Source organism: Bombina bombina, chromosome 4 (assembly GCF_027579735.1).
Source record: "Bombina bombina isolate aBomBom1 chromosome 4, aBomBom1.pri, whole genome shotgun sequence".
NCBI lineage: Eukaryota > Metazoa > Chordata > Amphibia > Anura > Bombinatoridae > Bombina > Bombina bombina.
In genome coordinates this window covers 948,617,445-948,633,382 of record NC_069502.1, presented here as the reverse complement: position 1 = coordinate 948,633,382, position 15,938 = coordinate 948,617,445, and the positions used below count along the sequence as shown (strand labels likewise).

At 37.4% G+C, this 15,938-nt stretch overlaps 1 protein-coding gene across 1 annotated transcript in view; it reads right to left on the bottom strand.

Annotated features, from left to right (window-relative positions):
* Nucleotides 1-15,938, bottom strand: part of LOC128657571 (two pore calcium channel protein 1) — a 291,641-nt gene that overhangs the window by 36,790 nt on the left and 238,913 nt on the right. The window contains exon 16 of the mRNA XM_053711945.1: nucleotides 15,845-15,935. Within this exon, the coding sequence (XP_053567920.1) occupies nucleotides 15,845-15,935 (91 nt within the window). The remainder of the gene's footprint in view (nucleotides 1-15,844; nucleotides 15,936-15,938) is intronic.

Sequence of the window (15,938 nt, the reverse complement as noted above, 5' to 3'; positions counted from 1 at the left end):
CTTTCCATTCCGCACTCAAAAAATGGCTTTTTAGTGCAGGATTTTCATAGCGCATTTATTACAGGTTGTGTGGTCCGGCTATTACACTAGCGTTATAGCTTATACCGCCGCAATCCATTCCGCTGAGACTAGTAGTTATGGATCTTGCAAAACAAAAATGTTTCACAAAATTTAATAACAAAAATGTTACAAAAGTACACTAACACCCATAAACTACCTATTAACTCCTAAACCACCATCCCCCGCATAACAAATACTATATTACACCTATTAACCCCTAATCCACCGCCCACCAACATCGCCAACACTAAATAAACCTATTAACCCCTAAACCGCGGACCCCTACATTGCTAACACTAAATAAACCTATTAACCCCTTAACCGCCGGACCCCACACCGCTACTACTATAATAAACTTATTAACCCCTAAACCGTTGGCCCCCACATTGCAAATCACTAAATTAAACTATTAACCCCTAAAGCTAACTATCCCCTATACTTTAAATTAAAATTACAATATAACTATCTTAAAATAAATAAAAACTTACCTGTGAAATAAAAAAACCCTAAGATTAAACTATAAATAAACCTAACATAACTATTTTAAGAAAATAAACGAAAAATAAAAAACCCTAAATTGCAAGACTAAAAAACCTAACACAAGTAAAACCCCCCCCCCACTAACATTACGAAAAATAAAAAAAATCTAAGATTACAAAAAATAATAAGCGAAATGAAAATAAAAATAAAAACAATTACACCTAATCTAATAGCCCTATTAAAACAAAAAAGCCGCCCAAAAATAAAAACACCCCTTAACCTATCAATAAACTACCAATAGCCCTTAAAAGAGCCTTCTGTAGGGCATTGCCCTAAGTTAAACAGCTATTTTACCTAAAATAATTACAAAGTCCCCCCTAAAAGTAAACCCCCCACCCTGCCAACCCCCCAAAATATAAAAGGGCAATGGGTAGCTTAGGTTTTTTTTAGACTTGGGTTTTTTATTTTGGGGGGGTTTACTATTAGGGGGGACTTTGTAATTATTTTAGGTAAAAGAGCTGTTTAACTTGGGACAATGCCCTACAAAAAGCCCTTTAAAGGGATATTGGTAGTTTATTGATAGGTTAGGGGGTGTTTTTATTGTGGGGTGGCTTTTTTGTTTTTATAGGGCTATTAGGTTTTTTTTAATCTTGAATAATCCGGCTTCCTCCACTTTGGTGTCCAGCTCATGGGGCGACACAACGATTGGAGGAAGCTGGATTTGTCATCAATATGCTAATGAGAGCAGCAGATGCGGGCAGAAGATCAGCGTTATGTTTACCATAACACAACGGTAAGTATTTTAAAAAATAAGCATCTTCGTAAATTTCAATGAATTAAAGTTCCCCCTGTTTTTAAGATTATTATTTGATACTGGGCTTTAATTCGTTAAAGTTTACAATCACTTTAAATTATGATTTTTGGCCTTTGTTTAAAGGGAGAGGAAACCCCAAAAATGTTTAGTGATTCGGATAGAACATACAATTTCAAACAACTTTCCACTTTACTTTATTATCAAATTTCTTTCATTCTCTTGTTATCCTTTGCTGAAGGAACAGCATTCCACTACTGGCAGCTAGCTGAACAAATCTAGCTACCCAATCACAAGATACAAATGTGTGCAGCAACTGGCTCCAACTAGTGTAGGATATGTGCATATTCTTCTTCAACAAAGGATACCTAAGGAAAAAGTACATTTGAAAATAGAAGTGTGTAAAATGACATGCTCTATCTGAATCATGCAAGTTTAATTCTGACTTTCCTATCCCTTTAATTTTGGTAATGTTATGTAAAATGTTGCCACTTTATGTTTCTTTCTTGAGCATTTTCTAAGATTATTTTGATTGCAACAAATTGTAATTTGTATTTTTTATGTTTTATATTATTACACAGTTTATAAAAAGAAAAAGATAAGAAACTGTGTAATAATATAAAACTTACAAAAACTAAAAGTACAATTTGTTGCAATCAAAATAGTCTTACAAAAAGCTCAAGAAGAAAAAAGTATCAAAAAGTGGCTACATTTTACATAACCTAAATACCAGCCGGCTTCCGATTACCAAACTTAAAGGGACACTAAACGATTGAAAAAACTTATCTTAAATCCCTCTATCAATCTTTGATATTAATATTTGTAATTGGCTTTGCTTGTCATATTATTACCATTCTCTCTATATTCTGCTTCAAAAATAAATTGAATTCCAAACCCACCGTTATAAGCTTTGGTTTGAAGAACGAATAATTCATGATAACCTGAGTTATCAAGATGGCCGACTTTGCTCTACCTCACGTCCTCTGAACCAGCAGACCGTCTTAATCGATACTCACAAACAGATGTGACAGCTGTCTAGACCAGGTAAGAAAGTAACGCTGTGCCGCGAGAATCACCCTTGCAATAACGAGCATAAAATTATAACATTTAATTAATTATTTGACTTGACTATTAATTATGAATTTAATCCTGTGTGAATAGGAATAGCTATTCAATCGCTAGGATTTTATATAGCGCATGCGTTGTGCCAGTAGCTTCATTCACTTTACTGAGGAATCAAAGCGGCGCATGCACGAACCAATAGGTGACGAAACAATACGATAATTATATGCACGAAAATGCATTGTGATTGGAGACATAATTTTGTATTGAAGGCAGCATAAAAGGGGGTTTGGCTTTGATTACGTTTTTGCTAAAATAATATATATAGTTTTATAACGCTCGTTTTAAGGTCAAAGTGGGTAAGCTTTGATATTTGAATTGTGTAGATTCGTTTGTGATGGTTTATTTATATGCAAAAATTGAAACTTTTGGAATCCTTTAAACAAAGGCCAAAAATGACAATTTAATATTGACTAAAAAATAAATAATTAGAATAATAATGGTAGAACAGACTCCTACCAGTTTTGAAGCAAATAAAAAGCTGGTTAAGCAGGTATAGGAGGAAGGCAAGGAAATTGAGCTATTCACGAAATGTATTAGGGCGTAGCTACAAGCTACGTCACTACGGGTTTCTCAGTTTTTTCAAACAGCCAGAGCTGTTCCTTGCCTGGTAACTGTGAAATACAGAGCACACCTACAGAACCTGATGGGAATGAACTTTTAACTACATAATACCAACAAACCTTCTGAACTTAAAGCGGACTTTGATATCATTTTATTAAAACTGGATTTGGCACTATTTTTTTTAGACTTTTTACTTAAAGTTCCTAAAAACTACAAATTGGCAATTAATTTGTTTTAAATCATTAAGATCATAAATAGTTATGAAAAAAAAAAAAATCTTTATATTTTTTAAAAACAATAGTTGCTACAGTGTATTTCTTTCATGTAATTGGCAAGAGTCCATGAGCTAGTGACGTATGGGATATACAATCCTACCAGGAGGGGCAAAGTTTCCCAAACCTCAAAATGCCTATAAATACACCCCTCACCACACCCACAATTCAGTTTTACAAACTTTGCCTCCTATGGAGGTGGTGAAGTAAGTTTGTGCTAAGATTTATACGTTGATATGCGCTTCTCAGCATTGTTGAAGCCCGATTCCTCTCAGAGTACAGCGAATGTCAGAGGGACGTGAAGGGAGTATCACTTATTTGAATACGATGATTTCCCTAACGGGGGTCTTTTTCATAGGTTCTCTGTTATCGGTCGTAGAGATTCATCTCCTACCTCCCTTTTCAGATCGACGATATACTCTCAATTTACCATTACCTCTACTAATAACTGTTTTAGTACTGGTTTGGCTATCTGCTATATGTGGATGGTTGTCTTTTGGTAAGTATGTTTTCATTACTTAAGACACTCTCAGCTATGGTTTGGCACTTTATGCAATTATATAAAGTTCTAAATATATGTATTGTACTTATATTTGCCATGAGTCAGGTTCATGTATTTCCTTCAGCAGACTGTCAGTTTCATATTTGGGGAATTTAAACATTTTAAGAAATGTATTTCTTACCTGGGGTTTTAGTCTTTTTTTCAATTGACTACTTCTTGCTATTGCGGGTATTAGGCCCGTGGGTGCGTCAAATGCTAAAAACTTTATTGAGTCATTGTTGGCGCGAAAAAATTTTGGCGCGGAAAAAGACGTTTATGACGCAACTTTGTAATTTCCGGTGTCATACGTGACGCCGAGACCTTTCACACGGCGGCGTCATTAGTGACGCGAGTGTGTCTTTTCCGGTTATTTTTTGGTGCCAAAAAAGTTTACGTTACGTTGTGCGTCATACTTGGCGCCAAATTTTTTTCATTATTTCAATACCCCATTGATGTTTGCCTCTTGCTTTTTTCTCTATCAGAGGCCTATGCTTTTGCATTTTTTCCCATTCCTGAAACTGTCATATAAGGAAATAGATAATTTTACATTGACCAAGATGTCCCAATCTGATCCTGCCTCAGAAGTTTCTGCTGGAACATTGCTCCCTGACATCGGTTCTACCAAAGCTAAGTGCATTTGTTGTAAAAGTGTAGAAATTATTCCACCAAATGTCATTTGTAATAGTTGTCATGATAAACTTTTACATGCAGATAGTGTTTCCATCAGTAATAGTACATTGCCAGTTGCAGTTCCTTCAACTTCTAATGTACATGATATACCTGTAAATTTTAAAGAATTTGTTTCTGATTCTATTTTGAAGGCTTTGTCTGCATTTCCACCTTGTAATAAACGTAAAAGGTCTTTTAAAACTTCTCATTCAGTTGATGAAATTTCAAATGACCAACAACATAATAATTTATCCTCTTCTGATGAGGATCTATCTGATTCAGAAGATCCTTCCTCAGACATTGACACTGAAAAATCTACTTATTTATTTAAAATACAGTATATGCGTTATTTATTAAATGAAGCGTTAATTACTTTGGATATTGAGGTAACCAGTCCTATTGATGTTCAGTCTAATAAACGTTTAAATGCTGTATTTAAACCTCCTGTGGTTTCCCCAGGGGTTTTTCCTATTCCTGAGGCTATTTCTGATATGATTTCTAGGAAATGGAATAAGCCAGGTACTTCTTTTATTCCTTCTTCAAGGTTTAAAAAATTGTATCCTTTACCAGCTAAATCTATAGAGTTTTGGGGAAAATCCCCAAAGTTGATGGGGCTATTTCTATTCTTGCTAAACGTACCACTATTCCTATGGAAGATAGTACTTCCTTTAAGGATCCTTTAGATAGGAAGCTTGAATCCTATCTAAGGAAGGCCTATTTATATTCAGGTCATCTTCTCAGACCTGCTATTTCTTTGGCTGATGTTGCGGCTCCCTCAACTTTTTGGTTGGAGAATTTAGCGCAGCGAGAATTGGATCCGGACATATCTAGCATTACTCGCTTACTGCAACATGCTAATAATTTTATTTGTGATGCCATTTTTGATATTATCAAAATTGATGTTAGATCCATGTCTTTAGCTGTATTAGCTAGAAGAGCTTTGTGGCTTAAATCTTGGAATGCTGATATGACATCTAAATCTAGATTACTATCTCTTTCTTTCCAAGGTAATAATTTATTTGGTTCTCAGTTGGATTCTATTATTTCAACTATCACTGGAGGAAAAGGAGTTTTTTTGCCTCAGGATAAAAAACCTAAGGGTAAATCTAAGGCTTCTAACCGTTTTCGTTCCTTTCGTCAGAATAAGGAACAAAAACTCAATCCTCCTCCCAAGGAATCTGCTTCCAGTTGGAAGCCTTCCTCAAATTGAGATAAATCTAAGCCATTTAGGAAACCAAAGTCTGCCCCTAAGTCCGCATGAAGGTGCGGCCCTCATTCCAGCTCAGCTGGTAGGGGGCAGATTTCAAGGATTTTTGGATAAAATCTGTCCAAAATTATTGGATTCAGAGCATTGTCTCTCAAGGGTATCGAATAGGATTCAAAGTGAGACCTCCTGTGAGAAGATTTTTTCTCTCACGCATCCCTGTAAATCCAGTAAAAGCTCAGGCTTTTCTGAAGTGTGTTTCAGACCTGGAGTCTTCAGGGGTAATCATGCCAGTTCTTCCTCAGGAACAAGGTTTGAGGTTTTATTCAAACCTATTCATTGTACCAAAGAAAGAAAATTTGTTCAGACCAGTTCTGGATCTGAAAATTTTGAATAGTTATGTAAGAGTACCAACTTTCAAGATGGTTACTATAAGGACTATAAGGACTATTCTGCCTTTTGTTCAGCAAGGATGCATACCTTCATATTCCGATTCATCCAGAACACTATCCGTTTATGAGATTCTCTTTTCTAGACAAGCATTACCAATTTGTTGCTCTTCCATTTGGCCTAGCAACAGCTCCAAGAATGTTTTCAAAGGTTCTGGGTGCCCTACTATCTGTAATCAGAGAACAGGGTATTGCTGTGTTTCCTTATTTGGACGATATCTTGGTACTAGCTCAGTCTTTACATACTGCAGAATCTCACACGAATCAACTAGTGTTGTTTCTTTGGAAACATGGTTGGAGGATCAATTTACCAAAAAACATAATTTATGTAAGAACTTACCTGATAAATTCATTTCTTTCATATTAGCAAGAGTCCATGAGCTAGTGACGTATGGGATATACATTCCTACCAGGAGGGGCAAAGTTTCCCAAACCTCAAAATGCCTATAAATACACCCCTCACCACACCCACAATTCAGTTTAACGAATAGCCAAGAAGTGGGGTGATAAGAAAAAAGTGCGAAAGCATATAAAATAAGGAATTTGAATAATTGTGCTTTATACAAAAAAATCATAACCACCACAAAAAAGGGCGGGCCTCATGGACTCTTGCTAATATGAAAGAAATGAATTTATCAGGTAAGTTCTTACATAAATTATGTTTTCTTTCATGTAATTAGCAAGAGTCCATGAGCTAGTGACGTATGGGATAATGATTACCCAAGATGTGGATCTTTCCACGCAAGAGTCACTAGAGAGGGAGGGATAAAATAAAGACAGCCAATTCCTGCTGAAAATAATCCACACCCAAAATAAAGTTTAATGAAAAACATAAGCAGAAGTTTCAAACTGAAACCGCTGCCTGAAGTACTTTTCTACCAAAAACTGCTTCAGAAGAAGAAAATACATCAAAATGGTAGAATTTAGTAAAAGTATGCAAAGAGGACCAAGTTGCTGCTTTGCAAATCTGATAAACCGAAGCCTCATTCCTAAACGCCCAGGAAGTAGAAACTGACCTAGTAGAATGAGCTGTAATCCTTTGAGGCGGAGTTTTACCCGACTCAACATAGGCAAGATGAATTAAAGATTTCAACCAAGATGCCAAAGAAATGGCAGAAGCTTTCTGGCCTTTTCTAGAACCGGAAAAGATAACAAATAAACTAGAAGTCTTTCGGAAAGACTTAGTAGCTTCAACATAATATTTTAAAGCTCTAACAACATCCAAAGAATGCAACGATTTCTCCTTAGAATTCTTAGGATTAGGACATAATGAAGGAACCACAATTTCTCTACTAATGTTGTTGGAATTCACAACTTTAGGTAAAAATTCAAAAGAAGTTCGCAACACCGCCTTATCCTGATGAAAAATCAGAAAAGGAGACTCACAAGAAAGAGCAGATAGTTCAGAGACTCTTCTGGCAGAAGAGATCGCCAAAAGGAACAAAACTTTCCAAGAAAGTAATTTAATGTCCAAAGAATGCATAGGTTCAAACGGAGGAGCTTGAAGAGCCCCCAGAACCAAATTCAAACTCCAAGGAGGAGAAATTGACTTAATGACAGGTTTTATACGAACCAAAGCTTGTACAAAACAATGAATATCAGGAAGATTAGCAATCTTTCTGTGAAAAAGAACAGAAAGAGCAGAGATTTGTCCTTTCAAAGAACTTGCGGATAAACCTTTATCTAAACCATCCTGAAGAAACTGTAAAATTCTCGGAATTCTAAAAGAATGCCAAGAAAAATGATGAGAAAGACACCAAGAAATATAAGTCTTCCAGACTCTATAATATATCTCTCTGGATACAGATTTACGAGCCTGTAACATAGTATTAATCACAGAGTCAGAGAAACCTCTTTGACCAAGAATCAAGCGTTCAATCTCCATACCTTTAAATTTAAGGATTTGAGATCCTGATGGAAAAAAGGACCTTGCGACAGAAGGTCTGGTCGTAGCGGAAGAGTCCACGGATGGCAAGAGGCCATCCGGACAAGATCCGCATACCAAAACCTGTGAGGCCATGCCAGAGCTACCAGCAGAACAAACGAGCATTCCTTCAGAATCTTGGAGATTACTCTTGGAAGAAGAACTAGAGGCTGAAAGATATAGGCAGGATGATACTTCCAAGGAAGTGATAATGCATCCACTACTTCCGCCTGAGGAACCCGGGATCTGGACAGATACCTGGGAAGTTTCTTGTTTAGATGAGACGCCATCAGATCTATCTCTGGAAGCTCCCACATTTGAACAATCTGAAGAAATACCTCTGGGTGAAGAGACCATTCACCCGGATGCAACGTTTGGCGACTGAGATAATCCGCTTCCCAATTGTCTATACCTGGGATATGAACCGCAGAGATTAGACAGGAGCTGGATTCCGCCCAAACCAAAATTCGAGATACTTCTTTCATAGCCAGAGGACTGTGAGTCCCTCCTTGATGATTGATGTATGCCACAGCTGTGACATTGTCTGTCTGAAAACAAATGAACGATTCTCTCTTTAGAAGAGGCCAAGACTGAAGAGCTCTGAAAATATTGATCGGTAATCTCACCTCCTGAGATTCCCAAACTCCTTGTGCCGTCAGAGATCCCCACACAGCTCCCCAACCTGTGAGACTTGCATCTGTTGAAATTACAGTCCAGGTCGGAAGCACAAAAGAAGCCCCCTGAATTAAACGATGGTGATCTGTCCACCACGTTAGAGAGTGTCGTACAATCGGTTTTAAAGATATTAATTGAGATATCTTTGTGTAATCCTTGCACCATTGATTCAGCATACAGAGCTGAAGAGGTCGCATGTGAAAACGAGCAAAGGGGATCGCGTCCGATGCAGCAGTCATAAGACCTAGAATTTCCATGCATAAGGCTACCGAAGGGAATGATTGTGACTGAAGGTTTCGACAAGCTGAAATCAATTTTAGACGTCTCTTGTCTGTTAAAGACAGAGTCATGGACACTGAATCTATCTGGAAACCCAGAAAGGTTACCCTTGTCTGAGGAATTAATGAACTTTTTGGTGAATTGATCCTCCAACCATGATCTTGAAGAAACAACACAAGTCGATTCGTATGAGATTCTGCTAAATGTAAAGACTGAGCAAGTACCAAGATATCGTCCAAATAAGGAAATACCACAATACCCTGTTCTCTGATTACAGACAGAAGGGCACCGAGAACCTTTGTAAAAATTCTTGGAGCTGTAGCTAGGCCAAACGGCAGATCCACAAACTGGTAATGCTTGTCCAGAAAAGAGAATCTCAGGAACTGATAATGATCTGGATGAATCGGAATATGTAGATATGCATCCTGTAAATCTATTGTGGACATATAATGCCCTTGCTGAACAAAAGGCAAGATAGTCCTTACAGTTACCATTTTGAATGTTGGTATCCTTACATAACGATTCAATATTTTTAGATCCAGAACTGGTCTGAAGGAATTCTCCTTCTTTGGTACAATGAAGAGATTTGAATAAAACCCCATCCCCTGTTCCAGAACTGGAACTGGCATAATTACTCCAGCCAACTCTAGATCTGAAACACAATTCAGAAATGCTTGAGCTTTCACTGGATTTACTGGGACACGGGAAAGAAAAAATCTCTTTGCAGGAGGTCTCATCTTGAAACCAATTCTGTACCCTTCTGAAACAATGTTCTGAATCCAAAGATTGTGAACAGAATTGATCCAAATTTCTTTGAAAAAACGTAACCTGCCCCCTACCAGCTGAGCTGGAATGAGGGCCGCACCTTCATGTGGACTTAGAAGCTGGCTTTGCCTTTCTAGAAGGCTTGGATTTATTCCAGACTGGAGATGGTTTCCAAACTGAAACTGCTCCTGAGGATGAAGGATCAGGCTTTTGTTCTTTGTTGAAACGAAAGGAACGAAAACGATTATTAGCCCTGTTTTTACCCTTAGATTTTCTATCCTGTGGTAAAAAAGTTCCTTTCCCACCAGTAACAGTTGAGATAATAGAATCCAACTGAGAACCAAATAATTTGTTACCCTGGAAAGAAATGGAAAGTAGAGTTGATTTAGAAGCCATATCAGCATTCCAAGTTTTAAGCCATAAAGCTCTTCTAGCTAAAATAGCTAGAGACATAAACCTGACATCAACTCTGATAATATCAAAAATGGCATCACAGATAAAATTATTAGCATGTTGAAGAAGAATAATAATATTATGAGAATCATGATCTGTTGCTTGTTGCGCTAAAGTTTCCAACCAAAAAGTTGAAGCTGCAGCAACATCAGCCAATGATATAGCAGGTCTAAGAAGATTACCTGAACACAGATAAGCTTTTCTTAGAAAGGATTCAATTTTCCTATCTAAAGGATCCTTAAACGAAGTACCATCTGACGTAGGAATAGTAGTACGTTTAGCAAGGGTAGAAATATCCCCATCAACCTTAGGGATCTTGTCCCAAAATTCTAATCTATCAGACGGCACAGGATATAATTGCTTAAAACGTTTAGAAGGAGTAAATGAATTACCCAATTTATCCCATTCTCTGGAAATTACTTCAGAAATAGCATTAGGAACAGGAAAAACTTCTGGAATAACCACAGGAGATTTAAAGACCTTATCTAAACATTTAGAATTAGTATCAAGAGGACCAGAATCCTCTATTTCTAAAGCAATTAGTACTTCTTTAAGTAAAGAACGAATAAATTCCATTTTAAATAAATATGAAGATTTATCAGCATCAATCTCTGAGACAGAATCCTCTGAACCAGAAGAGTCATCAGAATCAGAATGATGATGTTCATTTAAAAATTCATCTGTAGAGAGAGAAGTTTTAAAAGATTTTTTATGTTTACTAGAAGGAGAAATAACAGACATAGCCTTCTTGATGGATTCAGAAACAAAATCTCTTATGTTATCAGGAACATTCTGCACCTTAGATGTTGAAGGAACTGCAACAGGCAATGGTACATTACTAAAGGAAATATTATCTGCATTAACAAGTTTGTCATGACAATTAATACAAACAACAGCCGGAGGAATAGCTACCAAAAGTTTACAGCAGATACACTTAGCTTTGGTAGTTCCAGCACTAGACAGCGATTTTCCTGAAGTATCTTCTGACTCGGATGCAACGTGAGACATCTTGCAATATGTAAGAGAAAAAATAACATATAAAGCAAAATTGATCAAATTCCTTAAATGACAGTTTCAGGAATGGGAAAAAATGCCAATAAACAAGCTTCTAGCAACCAGAAGCAAAGAAAAAATGAGACTGAAATAATGTGGAGACAAAAGCGACGCCCATATTTTTTAGCGCCAAATAAGACGCCCACATTATTTGGCGCCTAAATGCTTTTTGGCGGCAAAAATGACGTCACATCCGGAACGCCGACATTTTTGGCGCAAAAAGACGTCAAAAAAATGACGCAACTTCCGGCGACACGTATGACGCCGGAAACAGAAAAGATTTTTTGCGCCAAAAAAGTCCGCGCCAAGAATGACGCAATAAAATGAAGCATTTTCAGCCCCCGCGAGCCTAACAGCCCACAGGGAAAAAAGAGTCAAATTTTTTAAGGTAAGAAAAAATGATTGATTCAAATGCATTATCCCAAATATGAAACTGACTGTCTGAAAATAAGGAATGTTGAACATCCTGAGTCAAGGCAAATAAATGTTTGAATACATATATTTAGAACTTTATAAAAAAGTGCCCAACCATAGCTTTAGAGTGTCACAGAAAATAAGACTTACCCCAGGACACTCATCTACATGTTTGTAGAAAGCCAAACCAGTACTGAAACGAAAATCAGCAGAGGTAATGGTATATATATATATATATAAGAGTATATCGTCGATCTGAAAAGGGAGGTAAGAGATGAATCTCTACGACCGATAACAGAGAACCTATGAAATAGACCCCGTAGAAGGAGATCACTGAATTCAAAATAGGCAATACTCTCCTCACATCCCTCTGACATTCACTGCACGCTGAGAGGAAAACCGGGCTCCAACTTGCTGCGGAGCGCATATCAACGTAGAATCTAGCACAAACTTACTTCACCACCTCCATAGGAGGCAAAGTTTGTAAAACTGAATTGTGGGTGTGGTGAGGGGTGTATTTATAGGCATTTTGAGGTTTGGGAAACTTTGCCCCTCCTGGTAGGAATGTATATCCCATACGTCACTAGCTCATGGACTCTTGCTAATTACATGAAAGAAAGTTTCTTGATTCCTCAGACAAGGGTCACCTTTTTAGGTTTCCAGATAGATTCAGTGTCCATGACTCTGTCTCTAACAGACAAGAGACGTTTAAAATTGGTCGCAGCATGCCGGCACCTTCAGTCTCAGTCATTCCCTTCAGTGGCTATGTGCATGGAAGTTTTAGGTCTCATGACTGCAGCATCGGACGCGATCCCCTTTGCTCGTTTTCACATGAGACCTCTACAGCTTTGCATGCTGAATCAATGGTGCAGGGATTATACAAAGATATCACAATTAATATCCTTGAATTCCAATGTACGACACTCTCTGACATGGTGGATAGATCACCATAGTTTGGTTTAAGGGGCCTCTTTTGTTCGGCCAACCTGGACTGTGATCACAACAGATGCGAGTCTTTCAGGTTGGGGAGCTGTTTGGGGATCTCTGACAGCACAAGGGGTTTGGAAATCTCAAGAGGCGAGATTACCAATAAATATTTTAGAACTCCGTGCAATTCTCAGGGCTCTTAAGTTTTGGCCTCTGCTAAAGAGAGGACCGTTCATTTGTTTTCAGACAGACAATATCACAACTGTGGCTTATGTCAATCATCAGGGTGGGACTCACAGTCCCCAAGCTATGAAAGAAGTATCTCGGATACTTGCTTGGGCGGAATCCAGCTCCTGTCTAATCTCTGCGGTGCATATCCCAGGTGTAGACAATTGGGAGGCGGATTATCTCAGCCGCCAGACTTTACATCCAGGGGAGTGGTCTCTCCATCCGGATGTGTTTTCTCAGATTGTTCAGATGTGGGGTCTTCCAGAGATAGATCTCATGGCCTCTCATCTAAACAAGAAACTTCCCAGATACCTGTCCAGGGATGTTCAGGTGGAAGCAGTGGATGCACTGACACTTCCTTGGTGTTATCATCCTGCTTACATCTTCCCGCCTCTAGTTCTCCTTCCAAGAGTGATCTCCAAAATCATCATGGAACAGTCTTTTGTGTTGCTGGTGGCTCCAGCATGGCCACACAGGTTTTGGTATGCGGATCTGGTGCGGATGTCCAGTTGCCCGCCTTGGCCACTTCTGTTACGGCCGGACCTACTATCTCAAGGTCCGTTTTTCCATCAGGATCTCAAATCATTAAATTTGAAGGTGTGGAAATTGAACGCTTAGCTCTAAGTCATAGAGGTTTCTCTGACTCAGTGATTAATACTATGTTACAAGCTCGTAAATCTGTCTCTAGAAAGATTTATTATAGAGTTTGGAAGACTTACATTTCATGGTGTTCTTCTCATAAATTGTCCTGGCATTCTTTTAGAATCCCTAGAATTTTACAGTTCCTTCAGGATGGTTTGGATAAGGGTTTGTCTGCAAGTTCCTTGAAAGGACAAATCTCCTAATCTTTCTGTTTTATTTCAAAAAAAGATTGCTATACTTCCTGATATTCACTGTTTTGTACAGGCTTTAGTTCGTATTAAGCCTGTCATTAAATCAATTTCTCCTCCTTGGAGTCTTAATTTGGTTCTGAAGGCATTACAGGCTCCTCCATTTGAGCCTATGCATTCTTTGGACATTAAACTACTTTCTTGGAAAGTGTTGTTCCTTTTGGCTATCTCTTCTGCTAGAAGAGTTTCTGAGCTATCTGCTCTTTCTTGCGAGTCTACTTTTCTGATTTTTCATCAGGATAAGGCAGTTTTGCGGACTTCTTTTCAATTTTTACCTAAGGTTGTGAATTCTAACAACATTAGTAGAGAAATTGTTGTCCCTTCCTTATGTCCTAATCCTAAGAATTCTTTGGAGAGATCCTTACATTCTTTGGATGTGGTAAGAGCTTTGAAATATTATGTGGAAGCTACTAAATATTTCAGGAAGACTTCTAGTCTATTTGTTTTATTTTCTGGTCCTAGGAAAGGTCAGAAGGCTTCTGCTAGTTCCTTGGCTTCTTGGTTGAAACCTTTGATTCATCAAGCTTATTTTGAGTCGGGTCAGGCCCCGCCTCAGAGAATTACAGCTCATTCTACTAGATCAGTTTCCACTTCATGGGCTTTTAAGAATGAAGCTTCAGTTGATCAGATTTGCAAAGCGGCGACTTGGTCCTCTTTGCATACATTTACTAAATTCTACCGTTTTGATGTATTTGCTTCTTCGGAAGCAGTTTTTGGTAGAAAAGTTCTTCAGGCAGCTGTTTCAGTTTGATTCTTCTGCTTTTGATTTAAGTTTTTATTTCTTTCAAAAATGAAATAAACTTATTTTTGTTTTGGGTTGTGGATTAATTTTTTCAGCGGAATATGGCTGTTTTTATTTTTATTCCCTCCCTCTCTAGTGACTCTTCAGTGTAAGACTCCACATCTTGGGTATTGATATCCCATATGTCACTAGCTCATGGACTCTTGCCAATTATATGAAAGAAAACATAATTTATGTAAGAACTTACCTGATAAATTTATTTCTTTCATATTGGCAAGAGTCCATGAGGCCCACCCTTTTTATGGTGGTTATTATTTTTTGTATAAAGCACAATTATTTCCAAATTTCCTTTGTTGATGCTTTCTACTCCTTTCTTTATCACCCCACTGCTTGGCTATTCGTTAAACTGAATTGTGGGTGTGGTGAGGGGTGTATTTATAGGCATTTTGAGGTTTGGGAAACTTTGCCCCTCCTGGTAGGAATGTATATCCCATACGTCACTAGCTCATGGACTCTTGCCAATATGAAAGAAATGAATTTATCAGGTAAGTTCTTACATAAATTATGTTTTTGTTATTGATATACTAAAACCACTTTACCTGATCAGCTGACCTAACAGTGGGGATAAAATCCCGAGTGAATTACATACCTCGTAACCTTGAGGTTATATCAGATGAGCAGTTTTCAACTCACTGCTAAAAACACTTTGTGAATAACGTTACATACTACACTATAAGTCTTTTTTGTTTCTCTTGCCATCTCTTTCCATTTACCTCCCCTATTCCTCTTCGTTTACCTCCCCTTTTGAAAAAAGTTGTCAATTTTTTTTCTTCATATGATCACATTTGGCAGCCCCAGTGGCATTAAATATACAAAAATAGGCCTAGATCAATACCTTTGGTTGCCTACTTTAAAAAAAAAAAAAATAATAATAATAAAAAAATAATAATTATATATATATATATATATATATATATATATATATATATATATATATATATATATATATATATATATATATATATATATGTATGTGTGTCTGTTTAAATGGAGTGATAACAAACATGCTAATAAACATCTTTGGTATTTTGTGCAAATTTTTCTCTGAAATTCTCTGTAGTGAAGGGGTTAAAACTAGCAGAAGCAGCTATTTCATAAGCAAAAAATAAACCTAATAGGTACTATTTTCCATACATTTTAAACTTTGTAGGTGGTATAACAAGTCATTGGTAAAACTTTAGGGGAAACAACTTTTAAAGTACAATGTCCATTTAATGCAGCAGAATTTACTAAGAAGATAAAAACCAAGAAACAAAACTTACTTGACGATCATGATGACAACGACCACATGGAATGCAAGGAAATAAATCTTTACTGCTGGATGGGTTACCAAAGAAAACCCAGTAGCCAAAAGTA